This window comes from Schistocerca americana, chromosome 6, assembly GCF_021461395.2.
Source record: "Schistocerca americana isolate TAMUIC-IGC-003095 chromosome 6, iqSchAmer2.1, whole genome shotgun sequence".
Lineage (NCBI taxonomy): Eukaryota > Metazoa > Arthropoda > Insecta > Orthoptera > Acrididae > Schistocerca > Schistocerca americana.
The window spans coordinates 410,541,892-410,564,767 of record NC_060124.1 but is presented as its reverse complement, the minus strand read 5'-3'; the positions used below and the strand labels follow the sequence as shown (position 1 = coordinate 410,564,767).

Here is a 22,876-nt window from a genome sequence, read left to right as displayed (position 1 = left end):
CCTTGTACCATATTTAGAGACTGGTGAGGGGTAATGGACACGGGAATTGTGCCAAGATGGGTACAGGCACGAAGGGCCGCAGATTGGGCAGCCGAAGCAGTTTTTATCAGTAATGAACCCGACCGCATCTTGCTCAGGGAGTCCACTTCGCCGAACTTGTCTTCAATGTGTTCCACAAAGAATAAAGGTTTGACACTGGTGAAAGTATCTCCATCAGTCCTGGTGCAAACTAGATAACGGGGGAAAGGTTTTGCCCCTAGACGACGGGCCTGACCCTCCTCCCAGGGGGTAGCCACGGAAGGGAAGGCCGAAGGGGCAAGAGAAGCAGCACTTGAGGAATCAGTACCACGCAGAGAGACGGCCGCAGAAGAGCGGCCAGAGGTTTGGACCCTTATGCGTTTCATCTGCATAGCGTCCGCCCTGATACCACCCACTCCGATCAGGGGCTCTCCTCACAGGCGCCACCCAGCCACAGCAAGGGCCGTCTGGCACGGCGGCCATTGCCGGGAGTTCCGATGCTCCAGGATGACGAGCAACCACTCCAAGGCATGCATGAGGAGGTCACAGCTCAGGTATCAGAAGTGTGATCCCTGTGTGTTCAGGGGGCTCAACCAAAAGGGTACATAGCGACCCCACCACACGGGCTGGCTACCGTGCTGGCTATGCACCCTAGCATCAGACAACGACGTAGAAGAAAGGTGGAATATACTAGGAGGGCACACGTCGGAGACACTAGGTAAGGTGCTCTTCCCCAAATGGCTCACACTACGGAAAGAGAAATTTTGGAATGGAGGTCAAACCCCAGAGGGGGACCAAGGAATGCCAAAAGGAGGAGATGATTACGCAACAAAGCCAGAGTGTAAAACCAACAGAACCAGGAGGATAGCGGGGGCCAACATAAGCAAGGACACCAATAGAGGGAGAGGAGAGGGCGAGGGGAAAGGGGTATGGAGGGGAAAGGAGGGGAAGGGAAAGGAAATGCAGCCCGGGAGAGAAAGACGGCTGCAACGGCTCGGGGCCCCGTGCTCGCCACGCACGTATCCACGAAAGAGTTGTGGACCCCCTGGGGGGAATTTGAGAATGTGACTCAGCATTAATCACCACTGAGACCAACAATCTTTCTGTTAGGCCTTTGGGACTAATAATCATGTTTTGGACCAGCAGAGTTCTGTTCAAAACAGAGTGCATCACAGCATTTCAGACGAAGTACCTGCTCACTTCGTGATACCAACTGGACCAATATCATATACCGTTTTTAACTATCATATACGGTTTTTAACTGAGTATAAGACAACCCTGTGTACAAGGTAACTCCCTTTTAAAAAAGGGCTTCCTCTGGAGAAAATTCAATTTTTACAATATATAACTAATCATATTTACTAACTGTGTTTTGATATACAGTATCTGCCTAAAGAAGTTAACATTAAACCTATTCTCAATTTAAGCAATTTCTTCATTGTCTGCATTTAGATAATACCCCGATAAATAAAATATGAACAAAAGAAATGGTTTACACCAATTTTTATATTCACTTTCCTTTCTGCTTACTATCTACCACAGTGTGGTATAATTTTTATGTTGAGACATAACAGCATTGCCAAAAATTATAATCTTGTTTGTCAGAAATATTTGGCCGTTTCTTCCAAATTTCTATTTCCAAGGCTGCATTTATATCGGACCTAACTGGGAACTGACAGTTCAGTGATATTCTCATGTATTACTTCATTACTTTTTTGAAATTTGATTATTACATTCTTCTTGAAGACAGGTGGTGTTCTGCCTGTCTCATATTGCATGTCAGATGGGCTATTATATCACAGCTGGCTCTCCCAAGGATCTCACATCGAGGGAATGTCTTTACTCTAGATGCTCAGTTTTGATTTAGGATTTTCACAGCTCTCAAATTATTCTCACAGTATCGCAACCCCAATCTCATTTCAACCTCTTCTCTTTTTATTTTCAGATTTCTTTCCTTTATGTAGTGCTTCTACTGCTTTCCCCACATTATAACTGGCAGGTGCCTCTCATCCTGAGATCTGAATAACTTTTCTCTCCTTTCTATTCAACTGTAACCTAATATTTCTCAAAGCTGTATTTTTAATGAGTCCATTTGCAGCATTGGATTTTCAACTCACCTAAGTACTGTCCACCTATTTTCTCACGGATTTAATAATGAACTCTAGTACTTGGGAGACAGTGCCACACTCATAACCAGGCCAGTCAACCAGGAAGGATGGCTATGACATCACTGACTCCGGTACCTCCAAAAGAATACACCACTGACCGTAAATGGTCTCACTTTCAAGGCAGTTGACCACTTCAAGTACTTAGGGAGTCTTTTTAGCAGAGACAATAGAGCAGAAATAGAAATAGACGCCCGTCTAGCAGCAGCTAATAGAACTTTTTACAGCTGTATCAAAATTTTAAGGATGAGATCACTTAGTACTGAATTCAAAATCCGTTTTTATCAGTCAACTATTGTACCAGTAGCATTATATGGATGTGAAGCTATTACATTCAGGAAAAAAGATGAAGAAAAACTGTTGATATTTGAAAGAAAAATACTAAGAAAAATATTTGGACCAATCTTCGATGAAAATGTCATGGAGTGGAGGATAAGGAAAAATGAAGAACTACGGGAGCTGTACAAACATAGTACCATTGTGGAAATGTTAAAGAAGAGAAGACTGAACTGGGCTGGTCATGTAGCAAGGATGCCGGAGAGCAGACTACCCAAAATAGCATCCACTAAGAAATTAGAAGGAAAGAGAAGAAGAGGAAGACCTCGAATTAGGTGGATGGAGAATATCCGGGAAGATGCAGCTAGGATGGGCATCAACTCTGATTGGACAACAATTTCCCTGGATAGAAATAATTGGAAGAGGCTCGTAGAGCAGGTGTATGGTCGATAAGGCCTTAGCCACGTGTAAAGTAAAGTAAAGTAAGTAAAGTAGACAAGAAATGTTAAGTTATTTGTGAGTATGAAGAATACAGAGTGCCTGAAATGATATCATCTGTGATAAGTTTTATAAGAACATAGGGCAATTGCAAACATGGCAAAATTAACATGCCTACAGTGTAAAACGTACATTACGCACTTTAAATAATGCGACTTCTACTTTTTTTTAAAAAACCTAACATGCACTTTTATTATTGATAATGCTAATTTTACAGTGTTATAAATGCAAATAGCAGTTCAATGTTGCTGATTACCTCCTGCAAGCATTGCAACTAAAATGATGCCACAGGACCAGATATCAGCAGGTTCAGCATGGTAAGGTCTCACCATCACCTCTGGAGCAACATAGGGTAAGGTACCACAGCGTTTCTCCAAACAGCGTTCCTGTAGCACAGAAATAAACATCGTATTTTGCCACCCAAACTCTACAACACATTCTGATGTAACAAAATGGAACAGCTGAAATTTCTTCATATACTTTTCTAGGTGCTTTTGTCAATCCACTATTAACACAAATGCAAAGGAAGATTTACAGTATTGTGTTAGTTATTAACTATTTAATGAAAAGTAATACACTACGGAATAGAAAAACGAGGCATGATTACTTGCCATAAAGCACACCAACTGGTTCACAAATAAGTGATATTTCATGCTTTCTACAATTCAACAAGGTTTAAAAATTTGGAGAGTAAGTTTTACTTTGAGACATGAAAAATTTACATTTGGGATGAATGTGAATATAGATGCACATTCTGCCTCAAAATACACAATACACACAGCTTCATAGCAAATTTTATCCAGTTTAGCTACTACATCAGAGAGTCAGATATAGCTTTTATTTCCTGCAAATAAGTATCAAGGAAGTATCCAGGTTTTCAGTTACCGGGATTGTCCAACATCTGACAAAGCCCCATTTGGGAAGAGAATAATGCATAAGAATACATTTCCAAAATAAAGAGTGCATCTATGCATAACTTCATGACTTATCTGGGTGCTTCACACTGGCCAGTTGAATGGTCTCAAAGATACGCACCACACACGGCAACAAAGAACTGAGCTGTGGGACCTAATGTCAGAAAATGAAATGCATTGCATTTGTCTGCTTGTCAAAGTTGGTATTAAGCAAAACTGCACACTCTTTAAATGGCGTTTCAGGCATGCAGTGTATTTGAACTACAACAAGCAATAGCAAGATACAAATTGCCAAATACTCCATGCCCTTCATTTGCTTTGGGTTATCTGTAGCTTGCGATTTTCTTAACTAATTTTGGAATGAGTTAAGAGAGTAATCCTGATCCACCATGGGGTTCAAGTATGATTATCATGTCACCTGAAAGGACTGACGATCCCTATGAACCACGTGTCAGTTCTGCTTCTACAGACAAAAAGTGACAGATAGCTGCCCTGGGAGTGGGCAGAAGGGTTTATTCCTCTGCATCACTCCTGTAGCCTCCGGAGTGTTCACCTGTCCTTTATTTACACTTTTGACCGCCTGCTATGTTGTAGTGCCCACACTGTAGTGACCACACACAGTCTACAAGCAAAGTGCAAATGGCTACTTTAGTTCTGTTTGTACTCTGGCTACCTTTCTGGTCCTACCTGTAGCGCTGTTAAGTATGGCTTGCAATATGCTGAGAATCAGGGCTTATACGATACAGTTTTGAAACTCGTGTTCTGCAGATTTTGTAAATGTCAAACTGTGTGGGGAAAATTAAGATAATGCAGACAAATACCTTAAGTCACTGCTGATAAAATCTTACTGCTTCTCACCGGAAGATTATCTGCTGTGACAAAAGAGTGCAAAAAGAAGCAAACAAGTTTAACCTGGAATGAAAGTGTTGAATTTTTTGCAAAAGAAAATAATTTACCCAAGAAGTTGTATAAAGAGTAAAAAATATTCTACAATAATCATTTTTAGTACAGTATTTATTTTAATATCTGCAATAATTCAGACCTCAGGCATTTACTGCAGCAAATTTCTAATTGTGCACAAACATTTCTTAAAGGTTATATGCACTTAAAATTAAACCGTTGTGATTGGCCTACAGCCATGTAAAGTAGCTAACCTAACACAAAATTTTGGGTTCAATACAATTTGAAGGTTGTAAATTTCAAAAAACTAAACGGCAACTATTGGTGCAGGGCAGAGAGTATTTAACTTTAAACCTTCAAGCAATTAGCTTCTCTAATATTTTAAGTGACTGCTTGAGATGAGAACATTTCAGGGGGCTAAACTGTGAAGAGGATTCAGAAACAGAACTTTTTCATGAAGCACCTGCTGTTAAATTACCTGAGGCGAATGAGAAAATTATGGATAGCCATACTGGAATTAATACATTTATTATTTTGTTTAGCAAGAAGTAAGGTCATTCAGCAAACTGGTGAGTTGCATGGGGACAGTAAGGGACAGTTCTCACCGAGTTAATACGATATGTTATACGACATGCTGCAATAAACGTTGTTTCATGCAACGCTTGTTGGCATGATAAGCGTTTCCACTCAAGCAATATAATAGGTCTTTTGACTCTCCATATGACGAGCGCAAGGACAGCATGAATCAAGTTTCAGTTTCAATCATGAGTTCTCCTGAAGAGGATGATTGTGGCATATTATTTGAAGCCCAGAAATCTGAAAAAGAAGGAAGTACTGAGCAAACCCACACAGTGCTATGAATATCGAACTTAGCTCAACTGTTATTTTTGTAAGCTCTCCTAACGCCGTGTCCTACGTGAGCGACTTCTGAATACGCAACACTCCAGCAACAAGCAGCAACATCGGGTGACAAACTTGAATTGTCCTGCGTGCGAGCGAACATGTCGCACTACAAGATGGCTGCTTAGAGCCAACCAGCTGTTTCTATAAAACTGCGTTCTTAGCCTGTAGAACACTGGAGCTGGAGAGTAAGGCTACAGAATTAGGTTTACTTAAGAAAACAAAGCAAAAGGAATGCTCTGCAGAAAAATTTACAAATGGAGGAATCTCCATTGAGAATTTCATAAGTATCGTCATCTACGAAGATCACCAGACAAGTTCTTCAAATACACGTGACATTCGACTATCTCATCAATAAATTAAATACGATTTTTTTTCATGATCAAGAACTTTTAACAGTCAATAAATGCGGAGGAATGACTATTACATGACTAACTACGCTAAATACAAATATAAGCACAAACAATTTGATGTGTGGACTATAGGTAGCTGTGGTGTAGGGGTAGCGTATGCAGTTCATAATGACGTGTGAGGACAAGGTCCCAAGTTTTATACTTGGTAATTCTTATATTTTTACTGACTCAATAACGATTTTGTATACTAAGTTTTATGTATACTGTTTACACTGCATCACTAAGTATATTTTAAGGTCTTGCCAAAGAACTTAATCTTCACACCTATCCCTGTATATCACACACATTTAATTCCTAGTAAATTACAATGAACCATGAAATTTTACAGATATTGCACGTTGCGAACGTAGTTCGTCAGCAGTCAGTGTTAAGGCCAAGTGTTTCAATTACTCTAAATAGTCTGTAAAAGTGAAGCTTAGAAACTTTTTGAAAAGAAAGTCAAACATTTTGTGTAATGATGTGACTAAAAGTATGAAATAAAAAATGTTAAAGAAACGTTTGGTGCACCTCATTTTCTGGTCATGATTTCGAGAATCATTCAAAGGCACCTACAATATTTTTCTGATCTACTCGTTTCTTTTACACAAATAATTTCATAAAACATTTGAGTGATATTTCCAATTTTTAATTTCAAGTTTCATTCAGAAAGCATGATCTTACTGACTCCTCGTTTGCCTTCCTGACGCATTTGATTCGAAGGAAACCATTTTAGACATTTAAATACCGCACCAATTTATCTTTTTATGTGCAAAATAGCTACGTCTTGAGCAGATGACATTTTTGACACTTCATTTAAAGCAGCTTTTCGTGAAATATTTCAATTTTTCCTCAGCTTATTAATTAAGTTTTCGTTCATTACCCTGTTTACTTTCAAGCAGTTAAATATTTTCAAGCCAAACTAGACCTCATGCTGGTAACTTTGATACCCCGTTTACCTGTTTCTCTCCCTATGTTTGCCTATGAAAATTTGGACAAAACCTCATGGTGTAAGTTATAGAGGGTCTCGTTTTCGCTCTGCTTATGCGTTTACAAAAACATATTGAGTGTTAATCATATGATAAAATAGTCCTTTCTACGTGCTGTCATATCCAAAAATCGTAGTTTTCAATATCTTTAACCTTTTATGAGATACAACCATTTTTACGACCACTTGATTCCCGAAGTGGAGTAAAGGTTTGGATGCAACGCGAGTGACCAGTCCACGGATATAAGAACCAATACCTCAAGAATGAAAAGAGATCATTCCCGTCTCAACTTTAAATGCAATTTAGATATATTGGTTACATTTCATACGCAATAATGTATGGCCTAAAATGAACAATACGGAAAGTCTACACAATGTGATTTTATCTCTGCAAATTCTTAAAAATTTTGTGCAGCCACGTACTCAATTTCGTGTAGCACAGTAACTATGATGAATAACAAAAATAAATTCTGACCTTTATCATTTAAGGATATCAAGCTATAGGTTGAGGAAGAATCAAATTTTTTCGCCGAATAGTTTTCTTGAAATCGGATGTTAAATAATTCATAGCTACCGTCGCGTCCGCTTCACTGCTTTGCTAAGACGACACGCGACTGTCGCTCTGTGTCGCGCATGCTGCAGCGACACGATTCAAACACGTTTGAATTCAAACGTCGCCAGTTGCAGCGGGAGACAGGCAGCGACACTGATGTCGCTCACGTAGGACACTTCCGTAACTACACCTGCGGCTGTAGTTTGTTGCCTGAAGCTGTCTGGCGCTGTTGCTCGCTTCTGTCACTCACGTAGGACACGGCCTCACATGAACACAAAATTGACTAGTTCTACAGAACGAGTCCAACAGTTTCCATTTTCTGGAGCCATAACATCATCAGCTACTCCAACACAGGAGGAAACAAATCGTTAACTAGCTATGTCTCCTGCTGAGAAGCTACTCATTACGAAAGATGAAGTTGGTTCAAGCGTGTGTGTGACGTAAAAAAATGTCACAGCAAAATTTTTATTTCTGCTAGAAGTACTTAGTACGGTACTTCTTTCAATATGGTACATATTTAAATTGTGGTGTCACCGCCAGACACCACACTTGCTAGGTGGTAGCCTTTAAATCGGTCGCGGTCCGTTAGTATACATCGGACCCGCGTGTCACCACTATCAGTGATTGCAGACCGAGCGCCGCCACACGGCAGGTCTAGTCTAGAGAGACTCCCTAGCACTCGTCCCAGTTGTACAGTCTATTTTGCTAGCGATGGTTCACTGACTACATACGCTCTCATTTGCAGAGACGAAAGTTTAGCATAGCCTTCAGCTATGTCATTTGCTACGACCTAGCAAGGTGCCACATTCAGTTACAATGTCCTCTGAACATATAATATTGTGAATCATGTACCGTCAAGAGCGACGTTCATCATTAATGGATTAAAGTTAAGTATGAAACTAATTACGTCCGCTTTTTGAATTCTCATTGTCATGTTCCAGACCTCACGTCAGTATGGTTCTTCCCTCCTCACGCTAGCCTGCGTGAGCTAACGTGTGCATTTCGGCCTCCCCTCGTAACGCGGTGTTTGCTCTTTAGCCAACACAACATAAGTAATGGCTGCAAATTAGTAAAGTTAGGGTAATATTTTTATAACTGCTGACTTTCACAAAGTAGTAGACAAATCAGTTTGAGGATTATTATGAACAAACATTGCTAGATTTGAAGGGATTGACTGCATAGTGCATACAGGTTAAACAATATGGGCCCTCACACACAGGTTTTAGTCACGTGACCGAGTGGGGCACATTGCGCACCTGCATGTAAATGGTGAAACCCAGGCCGAAGTGTAGCATTTCGTCAGTTCTAAAAACTTGCATGGCATGTGACCAGGGAGTACATTAGTTGCAGCCATGTCCTGAGTGAAAACGGTCCGACACGTATTGTTATTACTGCTACAGAAGAAGGTGTTGCAGCTGTGAACATTAACATAAATCAAAGAAAACGTGGTTTTACTTTAAGACATAAAGTTACTGTCACAAACATACTTCACTGATTGAAGAGCTGCAAGAAAATTCACTGGACGACTATCAAAACTATTTAAGGATGTACAGTGAAACATCTGACATGTTGTCTAGGGCAAAGTCAGCTGGAACAACACCGTAATTAGGAATAGCATTTCTGCAGAGGAACGTCTTACAACTATTCTCTTATTTTTACTAACTGGTTACTTCCTTTAAGATTTAAAATTCTCACATCGTCCAGGGGCATGCAAAGTACTTTATAATGAACCATGGACCTTGCCGTTGGTGGGGAGGCTTGCGTGCCTCAGCGATACAGATAGCCGTACCGTAGGTGCAACCACAACAGAGGGGTATCTGTTGAGAGGCCAGACAAACGTGTGGTTCCTGAATAGGGGCAGCAGCCTTTTCAGTAGTTGCAAGGGCAAAAGTCTGGATGATTCACAGATCTGGCCTTGTAACAATAACCAAAACGGCCTTGCTGTGCTAGTACTGCGAACGGCTGAAAGCAAGGGGAAACTACAGCCGTAATTTTTCCCAAGGGCATGCAGCTTTACTGTATGATTAAATGATGATGGCGTCCTCTTGGGTAAAATATTCCGGAGGTAAAATAGTCCACCATTCGGATCTCCGGGCGGGGACTACTCAGGAGGATGTCGTTATCAGGAGAAAGAAAACTGGCGTTCTACGGATCGGAGCGTGGAATGTCAGATCCCTTAATCGGGCAGGTAGGTTAGAAAATTTAAAAATGGAAATGGATAGGTTGAAGTCAGAAATAGTGGGAATTAGTGAAGTTCGGTGGCAGGAGCAACGAGACTTCTGGTCAGGTGACTACAGGGTTATAAACACAAAATCAAATAGGGGTAATGCAGGAGTAGGTTTAATAATGAATAGGAAAATAGGAATGCCGGTAAGCTACTACAAACAGCATAGTGAACGCATTATTGTGGCCAAGATAGATACGAAGCCCACACCTACTACAGTAGTACAAGTTTATATGCCAACTAGCTCTGCAGATGCCGAAGAAATTGAAGAAATGTATGATGAAATAAAAGAAATTATTCAGATTGTGAAGGGAGACGAAAATTTAATAGTCATGGGTGACTGGAATTCGAGTGTAGGAAAAGGGAGAGAAGGAAACGTAGTAGGTGAATATGGATTGGGGCTAAGAAATGAAAGAGGAAGCCGCCTGGTAGAATTTTGCACAGAGCACAACTTAATCATAGCTAACACTTGGTTCAAGAACCATAAAAGAAGGTTGTACACCTGGAAGAATCCTGGAGATACTAAAAGGTATCAGATAGATTATATAATGGCAAGACAGAGATTTAGGAACCAGGTTTTAAATTGTAAGACATTTCCAGGGGCAGATGTGGAATCTGACCACAATCTATTGGTTATGACCTGTAGATTAAAACTGAAGAAACTGCAAAAAGGTGGGAATTTAAGGAGATGGGACCTGGATAAACTAAAAGAACCAGAGGTTGTACAGAGATTCAGGGAGAGCATAAGCGAGGAATTGACAGGAATGGGGGAAAGAAATACAGTAGAAGAAGAATGGGTAGCTTTGAGGGATGAAGTAGTGAAGGCAGCAGAGGATCAAGTAGTTAAAAGACGAGGGCTAGTAGAAATCCTTGGGTAACAGAAGAAATATTGAATTTAATTGATGAAAGGAGAAAATATAAAAACGCAGTAAATGAAGCAGGCAAAAAGGAATACAAACGTCTCAAAAATGAGATCGACAGGAAGTGCAAAATGGCTAAGCAGGGATGGCTAGAGGACAAATGTAAGGATGTAGAGGCTTGTCTCACTAGGGGTAAGATAGATACTGCCTACAGGAAAATTAAAGAGACCTTTGGAGAAAAGAGAACTACTTGTATGAATATCAAGAGCTCAGATGGAAACCCAGTTGTAAGCAAAGAAGGGAAAGCAGAAAGGTGGAAGGAGTATATAGAGGGTCTATACAACGGTAATGTGCTCGAGGACAATATTATGGAAATGGAAGAGGATGTAGATGAAGATGAAATGGGAGATACGATACTGCGTGAAGAGTTTGACAGAGCACTGAAAGACCTGAGTCGAAACAAGGCCCCCGGAGTAGACAACATTCCATTGGAACTACTGACGGCCTTGGGAGAGCCAGTCCTGACAAAAATCTACCATCTGGTGAGCAAGATGTATGAAACAGGCGAAATACCCTCAGACTTCAAGAAGAACATAATAATTTCAATCCCAAAGAAACCAGGTGTTGACAGATGTGAAAATTACCAAACTATCAGTTTAATAAGTCACAGCTGCAAAATACTAACACGAATTCTTTAGAGACGAATGGAAAAACTAGTAGAAGCCAACCTTGGGGAAGATCAGTTTGGATTCCGTAGAAATACTGGAACACGTGAGGCAATACTGACCTCACGACTTATCTTAGAAGAAAGATTAGGAAAGGCAAACCTACATTTCTAGTATTTGTAGACTTAGAGAAAGCTTTTGACAATGTTGACTGGAATAGTCTCTTTCAAATTCTAAAGGTGGCAGGGGTAAAATACAGGGAGCGAAAGGCTATTTACAATTTGTACAGAAACCAGATGGCAGTTACAAGAGTCGAGGGACATGAAAGGGAAGCAGTGGTTGGGAAGGGAGTAAGACAGGGTTGTAGCCTCTCCCCGATGTTATTCAATCTGTATATTGAGCAAGCAGTAAAGGAAACAAAAGAAAAATTCGGAGTAGGTATTAAAATCCATGGAGAAGAAATAAAAACTTTGAGGTTCGCCGATGACATTGTAATTCTGTCAGGGACAGCAAAGGACTTGGAAGAGCAGTTGAATGGAATGGACAGTGTCTTGAAAGGAGGGAATAAGATGAACATCAACAAAAGCAAAACGAGGATAATGGAATGTAGTTGAATTAAGTCGGGTGATGCTGAGGGAATTAGATTAGGAAATGAGGCACTTAAAGTAGTAAAGGAGTTTCGCTATTTGGGGAGCAAAATAACTGATGATGGTCGAAGTAGAGAGGATATAAAATGTAGACTGGCAATGGCAAGGAAAGCGTTTCTGAAGAAGAGAAATTTGTTAACATGGAGTATAGATTTAAGTGTCAGGAAGTCATTTCTGAAAGTATTTGTATGGAGTGTAGCCATGTATGGAAGTGAAACATGGACGATAAATAGTTTGGACAAGAAGAGAAGAGAAGCTTTTGAAATGTGTTGCTACAGAAGAATGCTGAAGATTAGATGGGTAGATCACATAACTAATGAGGAAGTATTGAATAGCATTGGGGAGAAGAGAAGTTTGTGGCACAACTTGACCAGAAGACGGGATCGGTTGGTAGGACATGCTGTGAGGCATCAAGGGATCACCAATTTAGTATTGGAGGGCAGCGTGGAGGGTAAAAATCGTAGAGGGAGACCAAGAGATGAATACACTAAGCAGATTCAGAAGGATGTAGATTGCAGTAGGTACTGGGAGATAAAGAAGCTTGCACAGGACACAGTAGCATGGAGAGCTGCATCAAACCAGTCTCAGGACTGAAGACCACAACAAACAACAGCTAGAAGTCATGAAGGCAAACAGTTTGAAGTACGAGTTTCTTTTACAAGGTTTGGACGCAGACAAGGAAAAAATTCTGGATTTTTGCCAGTTAAAAAACACTTTTTCCCCAGGTGGACACACATTTTTCCCTTGGTAAATGACAGTATACTTTCCAATTAATGATGTCAATATAATGGAAGGAAACATTCCACGTGGGAAAAATTATATATAAAAACAAAGATGAGGTGACTTACCGAAAAAAAGCGCTGGCAGGTCGATAGACACACAAACAAACACACAAAATTCAAGCTTTCGCAACAAACTGTTGCCTCATCAGGAAAGAGGGAAGGAGACATATGTCTGCTTGTGTCTGTATGTGTGGATGGATATGTGCGTGTGTGCGAGTGTATAACTGTCCTTTTTTCCCCCTAAGGTAAGTCTTTCCGCTCCCGGGATTGGAATGACTCCTTACCCTCTCCCTTAAAACCCACTTCCTTTCGTCTTCCCCTCTCCTTCCCTCTTTCCTGATGAGGCAACAGTTTGTTGCGAAAACTTGAATTTTGTGTGTATGTTTGTGTTTGTTTGTGTGTCTATTGACCTGCCAGCGCTTTTGTTCGGTAAGTCACCTCATCTTTGTTTTTATATATAACAGTATACTTTCCGTTAGAGCTATAAAACTTACAAATATTTCAACGTTGAAGGTTTCGTACACCAGTGCAGAACTTCCCGGCAGTCAAAGAAATGAATCCCAGCACGAAGGAATGTATTTTTGGAAAAATCTTTAATCTGCTGTACTATTATAGCCATTATCGCCAACAAAAATATGCTGGCAGCATTCTCTAATCTTTTCAGTGTGTTGATTTAAGTCATTTCACTTTGAATAAGTTTTCTTAGACATGTACATTTAGTTAAAATTGTACGAAGAAATCTCCATATACACAACAATTTAGAGAAGAATGGTTAAAAGATGAAGAATTAGATTCAAAAGGGGCTGACAGATAAAACAATGGTGCAATGTAATTTTTGTCAATACCATCTCAGCCACAATTGTTGGGACTGAGAGAACATTCTAAATCCGACAAGCATCTGAAAGCAGCTACACCATTTTCTTGTACTGGGCAGTCTAGTTTGAATTTTCAGCCTGATCTAAAAATACATTGTACAAAATGCAGACAAGTGATAAATATAATATACCTACACTCCGAAGTTTTACTGAAAAATAATGATGGTGACAGTTTGTAAGCATATTTGTGGACGATAGCACTGACATTACAACAATGAAACAGTTAGGAATTTTTAACTTATTTTTCAGAAAACAGAGTGTATATAGTTTGAACATTTTTGGAACTGTCAGACTCAGATGATGTAAAAACAATAGTTGATGGTGTGAAAGCTACACAAGCTGTCATTGAACTGAATTTGCTTCTGTTATCTGTCAGCGAGGACAATGGAGTTAATGCTTTTCTTAAGCAAGAAATTTCACACCTAATCCTAATGCAAGGTATCCTCTACAGCAACAGAGAATTGTTTAAGGAGTGTAAAGGACAGTATTGCTTGCACCAAACACTTCACAGGTTATCTGGCTGAATAAATCTTCTGTCCAGTAATTCAACTTTTCCATAGAAAGGAAAAGTCAACGGTATGTGTGAAATTGCTCAAGAATTCACCTTACTCTTGTTTTCAAAGATAATTATACTTTTTGCCTCATTACTGCACAATTTCTTACCTATGAAAGAACTAAAATATGAAACTAACCTTGGAAGTTTGTCTTTTTTAGTGTGTGCTACCCTTTAAAATAAACCGAACACACATGTGCCAATAAGTCTCAAAAAATAGCATAAATGGCGGGTCTTCTAGACCAGACATTTTTCTGAATGGCTGGTCCTAAAAGTATCGAGATCTGAATGAGAGATGAACCACTGGTGCTTTAAAAAATTCATCACATATTCTCACATGTAATATTACTCATTTTGTGTAAAAGGAAATTTACTTTGAAAGTAACATTTCTCAAACCACCATTCGCAATATATTCCTCCGACTTATTAGAAGTGTGAACAGTTCTGTCACGTTCATTGGAAGTGGTTTTTTGTTACGAAGTATTGCACAGCCTTCGTCCTGAGGCCTTTGACATTTTGCTATCAGCACACACTTGAGTGTGCGCCTTATTTTACTGTTATAAATAGCACATTTTCTTTGCAACTAAAGTTTAATTTGTGTGTTATCGCACTTATCTTTTAATGCTGCAACATTATTCTGCAATAATGGACTGAAGTAAAATTCTTTGTTAGAGTTCTTACCAGCCAAAGCTACAAAGATTTAACTGAGGACAAACAATGAAAAATTCCTTGAATTCTAAAAAAATACTCTGGTTTTTCCCAGTTGTGTCTGAGCATATACACCCTGTTTTATTTAAGAAATTGCTGAAAATTACAAGGAAGAAAGGCACGCAGACATCCAAGTCAATTTTTTTTTTTAAAGATTTCCCACCGTTACTGCCCTGTTGTCATAATTATCATACAGACCATAAAATATGCAAATGGAAATAGTGTCTTGAACTGGAATAGAACTGAGAGACCTTGCAGATGAAGAAGACTAAGGAGGAAAGGATGTTTAAGCATAAGGTGGTGCTGGTAATAGACCAATTACTATTACTGTCGCACAACACAGACCGTAGTCAAAGCTTTCTGCACCTTGGCACTATTTGATCCAAAGCAAATGAAATCAAGTTTTAGCATCACAAAGTTTGTTAATAAACTTTGTGAAGACGCCTGCCACTACACTTACTATCAGACGCTTGCTACAATTCCTTTCTGCAATAAAGTCACAGTTTGCTCATAATCGTTGGTCTTTAAATTCTTATTTATATAGTCTTTGGATCTCACTTTCCACAAGCAGTGTTGCTCTTTGTGTATATTCATAAATTCCATCAAAAAGTCCTTTTTCCAACAAAAAGAATCCACCATGATCGTGTTGTGTACTAAGTTACTGACAAGAACCTGTCCAAACGCACACAGTACCGTCACACACTTATCCAATTAGCATATGCAAAAACACCACATACCGGGTACGCACGTCTAAATGTGCTGGCAGGTGCCAATGATGAAGGCGCACCCGACTCAAGGTCTGTAAGAGAGCCATCAGTGTACACAAACGTGCTATCAGGAAGTTCCATGCGAAGGTCATGTAACAGAAGGCGACATAGGAGACTGGAGTAGTGTCCTTGGCAAGCTAATGAAGACGAAGCCAAGGTGGTGAAGGGTTCACAGCCACTGTGAAAGCTGCAGGTAGTGTGAAGTTAAGCAGCCAGAGAAAGAGCCGCAAGCAAACTCCAGGAGGTAACAGAAGAGGGATGCACCCCGTACCGGCGATCAAGTGAGTCAGGAAAGAAGGCATAGGATGGGTGCCCACGTGTGGCAGACAAATGGCATACATATCTGCTGAGGAAAATGTCACAGCAGTTGGATAGCGGTAGTTTGTGAGCTTCTGCATGCAGACACTCAACAGGCACCAGTGGCCAAACAGATGCCATGATGGTGGATAGTACTGAGACAGCGTAGGAGGGACGGACATGTGGATGCGTTCGAACGGACAAGGGACTGGTACAAATGGAGGGGGGTGGTTAGGTCTGCACTCATTGAAGTACCATTGAGGACACTTAGGACATTGAGGGACCTCATACAGTGGATGATCAAGAAAGTTTCCTACTGAGCATGAACCCCAGAAATCTCCTGGTTTCAACAAGCAACAGGCCCAAGGTGTAAAGATGGTGGGAGAAACCAATTGTGCCGCCGGAAATTCACACAAACGGTCTTGTCAGTGGAAAAACGAAAGCTACTGTTGAAGCTCTACGAGTAAAGATGATCGAGACATTGCTGAAGGTGCCGCTCAGATAGGTCCGTGGAGAACTGCAACAGGTGGCAAAATCGTGAAGGGAGTCGAGATGCCCAGACAAAGACGGGCCATTATAGCGTTAAATGTGATAGCAAAGATGATGACACTGAAGATAGAACCCTTAGACACACACCTCAGTAAAGCTGTCTGACAAGGCACAACCCACACGTACCTTAAAAACTGGGCTTTTTAAAAATTCCTGAATGAAACAGGGCAGGCAGCCACGGGAGACCCATGTGTAGAGTGTACGGAGGATACAAGTGTTCCAACGGTGCACTAGGCTTTCTCAAATCAAACACATGGCCAGAGTCTGGGATTTCTGCAGAAAACCCTTCATGGCATGAGTGGACAAAGTGAGGAGATTGTCAACTGCAGAATGTCGTGCTTGAAATCCACACAGTGCAGTGGTTGGTAAATTGTGAGACTCAAGCCACCATATCAGCTGGGCATGAAAAATACATTCCTTCACCTTGCAAACACAGCTGGTGAGAGAAATGGGGCAGCAGCTAGAAGAAAGGTGTCCTTGCTGGGCTTAGGTATGGGTACAACAGTGGCTTCATGCCAGTGCCTGAGAAATGTGCCCTCTGCCCTGATGCGGTTGTACATATTAAGCAAAAAGTGCTTGCCCGGAAAAGAAAGGTATGAATGTGAACAGCATTTGCCCCTGGGGCAGAGGATCAGGATGAAGTGAGAACATAATCTAGGTCCCTCGCAGTAAAGGCGGCATTGTAGCACTCATGATTCTGAGAGGAGAAGGGTATCGCCTGGGGCGGCTCCGCTCGTTTCCGATTGAGTAAGGCAGCATGATAATGAGAGAAGCTCGAAATCTCTGAAAAATGGCAGCACAAGGTATTAGAAAAAGCAATAGGGTCCATGATATCACCTGCTACTGTGAGGCCAGAAATTGGGGAATGGATCCTGGTCCCAGAGAACTGTTGGAGGTTGGCCCATACGAAGGCAGAGTGAGGGGAACTGTTAAAAGAACTAGTGAAATACACCTAGCTTTTTTGCTATCCCAAAGAACGCGAAGACACTGTGCACATGGCTGTTTACGATTGGAGTTTGCCATTGTAGGATAACAGTTGAAAACACAGAGACTACATATCTGTGTGCGACTTGCATCACAGCATGCCTCTGTACACTAAGGAACCGGGACATGTGTTGTTGAGGAAGTGCAAGGAACGGAATGTTCCTGAGTGATAACGCCAACGTTTGTAAGGTATTCCACCTGGTCATCACATTTGGGGAAATGATCATCAACGTTTGCCAGGGAGGAGTAAAGCCTCTGGTTGGCCTTAGTAGGCTGCCATTTGGGTGTGCAGGGTGGTGGGGTAGGAATCACAAACAGATAGCACACGGGAAATGGTCGATCGAGTGTGTCAGAGAGAACAGACCACTTGAGATGATGAGCAGTGCAGAAGGATAGGTGCAAATGGGAACAGGTGTGCATGGAGTCTGAAAGGAATGTGGGTGCTCCTGTGATAAGGCAGAGGAGGTTAAGTTGATTGAGAAAGTCAGACAAGAGGGTACTTTGAGGACAAGAGGGGGGGGGGGGGGGTGAGGAAGGTCAAAACAGACCGGGAAGAAATGTGAGAGCTCAGAGCGGTCGTGAGGGTGCAATTTTGTTTCCTAAAGGCAGAGAACAAGTGGCCGCTGTGATTGTAAGAGCAGCCATAAATCCTCTTTATTGGATGAGGGCCACGAACATTCCATTGGAGTCGTGATGAGGAGGCAATGAAGGCGTATGCCAGCCTTCGAAGACACTGTTACAGGGCACAGAGACAGGAGGATCCTGCTCCATGAGGTCTATAGAAGCATCAGCATTCTTCTGCTGTCAGCCTAAGGAGTCAAGGGCAGAAAATCGGTTGGCGGTGCGCATCGGCGACGCAGAGGTCGGCCAGATGAGGCTATCATATGGTGACACCGTCAAAGAGTTCAAGATGGGGAAAGGAAAACTGTTTGCCTTTAACTTCTTCAAAACTTTCCAGTTAGCAGAGGAAGACTCAGATGTTGGTTGGCTGGAGGGACATAGGAACTCTTCACGGCAGTATTTCTTCTGTCCTTTCTGGCCTGCCGGTTGTGTAGCTGATGGCTTTGTCCCGCGAGCCGAGAGTGTTGTGGCATATTGCACAGCTAGAGGACAAGATGTGAACACTACCATGACGCTGGCCGATTTCACAACTGCAGTGCTAAATCTGAGGTTGCATGGCCATTTCCTCCATGGAATGAGATTTAGCAAGAACAGTATTGTGGATGCCAGATGGTAGACTGCAGGGTTTCCGACCATCCAACAACTTGCAAGCGACTGGGTAAGGTACTTTTTCCTTCACCCAGATCTTGAGCACAGCCTGCTCATTGAGATACAAGGGACACTCGTGGGAGGCGGCGGCATAGTTGCCATTGCAGCTGATACAGCGGCGAGAAGGAGGTGGACAATTGCCCTCTTGAGTGTCCCTACCACAGGTTACACATTTGACCAGGTGTCAACAGGACAGTCAAGTGTGGTTGAAACAATGACACTGGTAGAAGCATATCGTGTTCAGAATGTGCGGTTGGACTGTGATAACTTAATGGCCTGCTTTGATCTTACACGGAAGCACCACTCTACCAAAAGTGAGAAAGGGAGTGCATGTGAGCACTAAGAAGCCATCTACCTCTCTCATCACCCGATGGACGACGATGTCACCCTGATCAGCGAGGTATGTTTCAATTTTGCCTCTGTCAGATTATCAAGCACCCTAGTGTAGATAACACCATGGGAAGAATTTGGCTTTTGATGGACCTGGACATGAACAGGATAGCCACAGAGGAATGAAGCTACAAGCAGTTGTTGCACCTGAGAATCACAAGTAGTCTCCAGAAGCAAAGTGTCATTGAGTCAATGAGAGCACGATTTCACAGGGCCAGCAATTGCATCAACACCTTTCTGAATAATAAACGAATTTACCACTGCAAAGTACTGGCTGTCTGCAATACATGAAACCACGAGGAACCTTGGTGCAGTTGGAAGGGTCTTTGAATTGTCAGCCTCATTCAGTTTACGTTTCGTAGCCACTGACCGAAAATCGTTGGTTCATTGTGAGAAAATCGTCAGGATTGTCCATGTCTCTGATGGCACACTCCTTCCAACTGGGGGCCCCCTTTAGAAGAGGGTGCACCCGGCTTAGGCGATTGTTCAAACCTCAGGTGACACCGTCCGAACACTTGACAGAGGGACCAATCTGCAATTCGGGAAAATAACAGCTCAGGCTATCACCCTTCCTGGGCCTAGCCTTTACCAGGGGTACATGTGAACCCTACCTGTCGATCCGGAGCTGGGAATTGTGTGTTACCCAGTCACTTGTTAACACGTCAGATGCGTGGGCTGGCCTTCAGGAGCACACAGGGAGGAGGAAGAAAAAGAGAAATCTCAAATGCAAAAGCTGAGGAAGGTTAGGAGAAGATGAACGTAGAAAGGAAAAAGCAACATGGGAGAAGGCTGGGGCCCTGTGGTAACGAAGCACGAACCCACCAGAGAGCAGCGAGCCCTCTGCGGCAATGTTAGGAGTGTCCGTTATGATGGCCCCTAAAGTCTTTTCAAGAAATGGAAGAAGCCCATGATTAAGAAAATTATGACGTTTCCTCCTTGGCTTCGATCAGGTGCCCATTCAAAACGAAAAGGAATTTAGCTTTCAGATCTCTTTTATGCCATTCACAATGTTTCCTGAAATATGGGAAAATAGATTGAAAAAACATACAGTCAGCATCATCAGTAGATGACTGGTAGTGCCTTTTTATCTATACGTTTTCTGTTTGTAGTTTCGGCTTTTAACAGCACCATATGAGAAAAAGAAAAACAAGGTACTATCACACATCGCACAACGGGAAGAAATAGAATCATCCATGTCGCCTAGGTGCCAACCTCCCAAAATACCTTTTTGAGAGTGAAAAGAGAAATGGGCCCCTTCCAGTGCCTGAAACAATTTAGATGTGTTAGCTGTATTTCGTACACAGCTATTCAGCCATAAAATACACCAAATTTAAACCAGGCAGCAACTTAATTTTTCACAGCAAACTTTCCAAAATATGAACAGTGTCTTACTTTAAAGTTATCACAATAATTAAAAGAGCCAGTTCATTATCAAGCCGTGGTATCTTATTTTGAGATGAGTAAAAATCAAATTTTTTACCGAATAGTTTCCTCAAAAGTGAATGAGGATGACTGCATAGCCAAGGAAATGCGCACATCCCAGAACAGGTTTATTTCAATTTTTTTAAGCGAAAAATAGTCTTATCATTGTCATCCCACTGCGAACCAAGTTGCTTCCACTATGTTTCTATGTAATCCACCGATGCTGGTTTCTTCTGCACCATATCAAAAGTATCATCATCATCATCATCATCACGTAGCATATTGCATTTATTATCGACTCAGTAGGAACAACACCTACATTGTGGAAGAAGTGTACTAAGCAATAGTAACGCATTATTACAAACACTGTCTTTAATGAAAAATAGATATGAAGTAGTTATGTGAAAGATACTGAAATATTAAAGCAGAGCTCTGGTTCTACAACTTACAAACAAAAGCATTTCTCATAAAAACATCCTTTTGATAAGGTTATAAGTTTTCAATAGTTGATGAGCAACATGAAAACTGCACTTAATACTTAATGTCTTAAACATAACATTAACTGTATAGTTTTTATACATACTTCAGGGAGTGAATTAATATAGTTGGATGGATAAAAATCTACTCACCAAGCAGCGGCAGGAGAGAGCACGCACGCACGCACGCACGCACGCACACACGGGTTTTTATAAGCAAGCTTTTGGAGCCAGCAGCTCCTCCTCCTCCTGGGAGAAGGGTTGAAGAGGAATGAAGAGGGGTGACAAAGAGGACTGGAGAGGTTCAGGGGAAGGAGTAGTGTTTGCAAACATCACCCAGTCAGGGGAGACTTCCCAAACGGGATGAGCAGGAAAGACAGATTGTTGGCAAGTGTCCTATAATCGCTTGGTGAGTAGATTGTTTTTATGTATCCAATTACACTATACTGTCAGAGTGAATTAATATTTTCAAAATTTATTTGGCACACTTGGTTGGCGACCTACCTTTGATACACTGAAAGAAATAGAGTGCAGAAGATAAGGGAAACTGGTGCGAGGTTGAGGTAAGAGTTACATACACTGTGATGACACACTGTTTATGACTTTCAGATGGACGTACCTTGCCCTGCATCCTGTACACTGTAGCCATTCCAAAATCAGATATTTTTAAATTATCATGTTCATCCAGCAGCAGATTCTCTGGCTTTAGGTCTCGATGTGTCACTCCACGGCTGTGGAGATATTCCTGCAGTTCAAGTAATGTCCCTGTATAAAATCATAGGCACCAACTACAAACAATGGTGAAATATGCAATACAGGTTTTTTGTAAGGTGGGGAGGGGGAGGAGATCTAACAAGAATCTAAAAGAAATTTTATTTTCACAGGTAAACAAACATTATGAAATACAATAAGTAACAACATGAGATGCGCAAATGAAATTCAGTGAAGGTAATGGCAATAAGGACTGTGATAGGTAGAAATCCTGATCAGCAACATGCGTTTTTATTTTTAACTTCTTTTTTGGGGGGGGAGTCAGACTAATCTGGTGTGAGAACCAATGTACAATAATAATGGAGAACACTATTACCTTACACTTTGGGTTCAGCAATTTTGTTTTTAGGGTAATTTAACAATATGGTGAATTTATTATCATATATGATAACTCTTCATAGTTATATTGACTGAAACTGTGTCCACACTGAAAAATCTTGTGGGTCATTCAGGAAATTTATTGTAGAAGAAAGGATGAAATATTAGGGTCTTCAGAACTATTAAGAAGGTCATTTACATAACACAAGCTTGTAATGTACAAGGATGGCAAAGGCAATCAGCCATGGGCCTTCAGAGGAATCATCCCAGTAACTCCTACTACACTATACAATACTAAAAAAGGGGCCAACCAAAACACAAAGTGTACCATATTGTAAGAACTAAAGTTTGTATAATAATGAAAGAAACTGGTGGTGTTGTTGTGGTCCTCAGTCCCAAGACTGGTTTGATGCAGCTCTCCATGCTACTCTATCCTGTGCAAGCTTTCTCATCTCCCAGTACCTACTGCAACCTACATCCTTCTGAATCTGCTTAGTGTATTCATCTCTTGGTCTCCCTCTACGATTTTTACCCTCCACGCTGCCCTCCAATACTAAATTGGTGATCCCTTGATGCCTCAGAACATGTCCTACCAATCGATCCCTTCTTCTACTCAAGTTGTGCCACAAACGCCTCTTCTCCCCAATCCTATTCAATACTTCCTCATTAGTTATGAGATCTACCCATCTAATCTTCAGCATTCTTCTGTAGCAACACA

At 41.3% G+C, this 22,876-nt stretch overlaps 1 protein-coding gene across 2 annotated transcripts in view; it reads right to left on the bottom strand.

Moving 5' to 3' along the window:
* LOC124619229 (serine/threonine-protein kinase grp) overlaps window positions 1-22,876 on the bottom strand; it is a 96,769-nt gene that overhangs the window by 39,834 nt on the left and 34,059 nt on the right. For both annotated transcript variants that reach the window (XM_047145470.1, XM_047145469.1), the window contains 2 exons: window positions 21,689-21,814; window positions 3,214-3,343 (listed from right to left, as the gene is read on the bottom strand). In XM_047145470.1, the coding sequence (XP_047001426.1) occupies window positions 3,214-3,343; window positions 21,689-21,814 (256 nt within the window). The remainder of the gene's footprint in view (window positions 1-3,213; window positions 3,344-21,688; window positions 21,815-22,876) is intronic.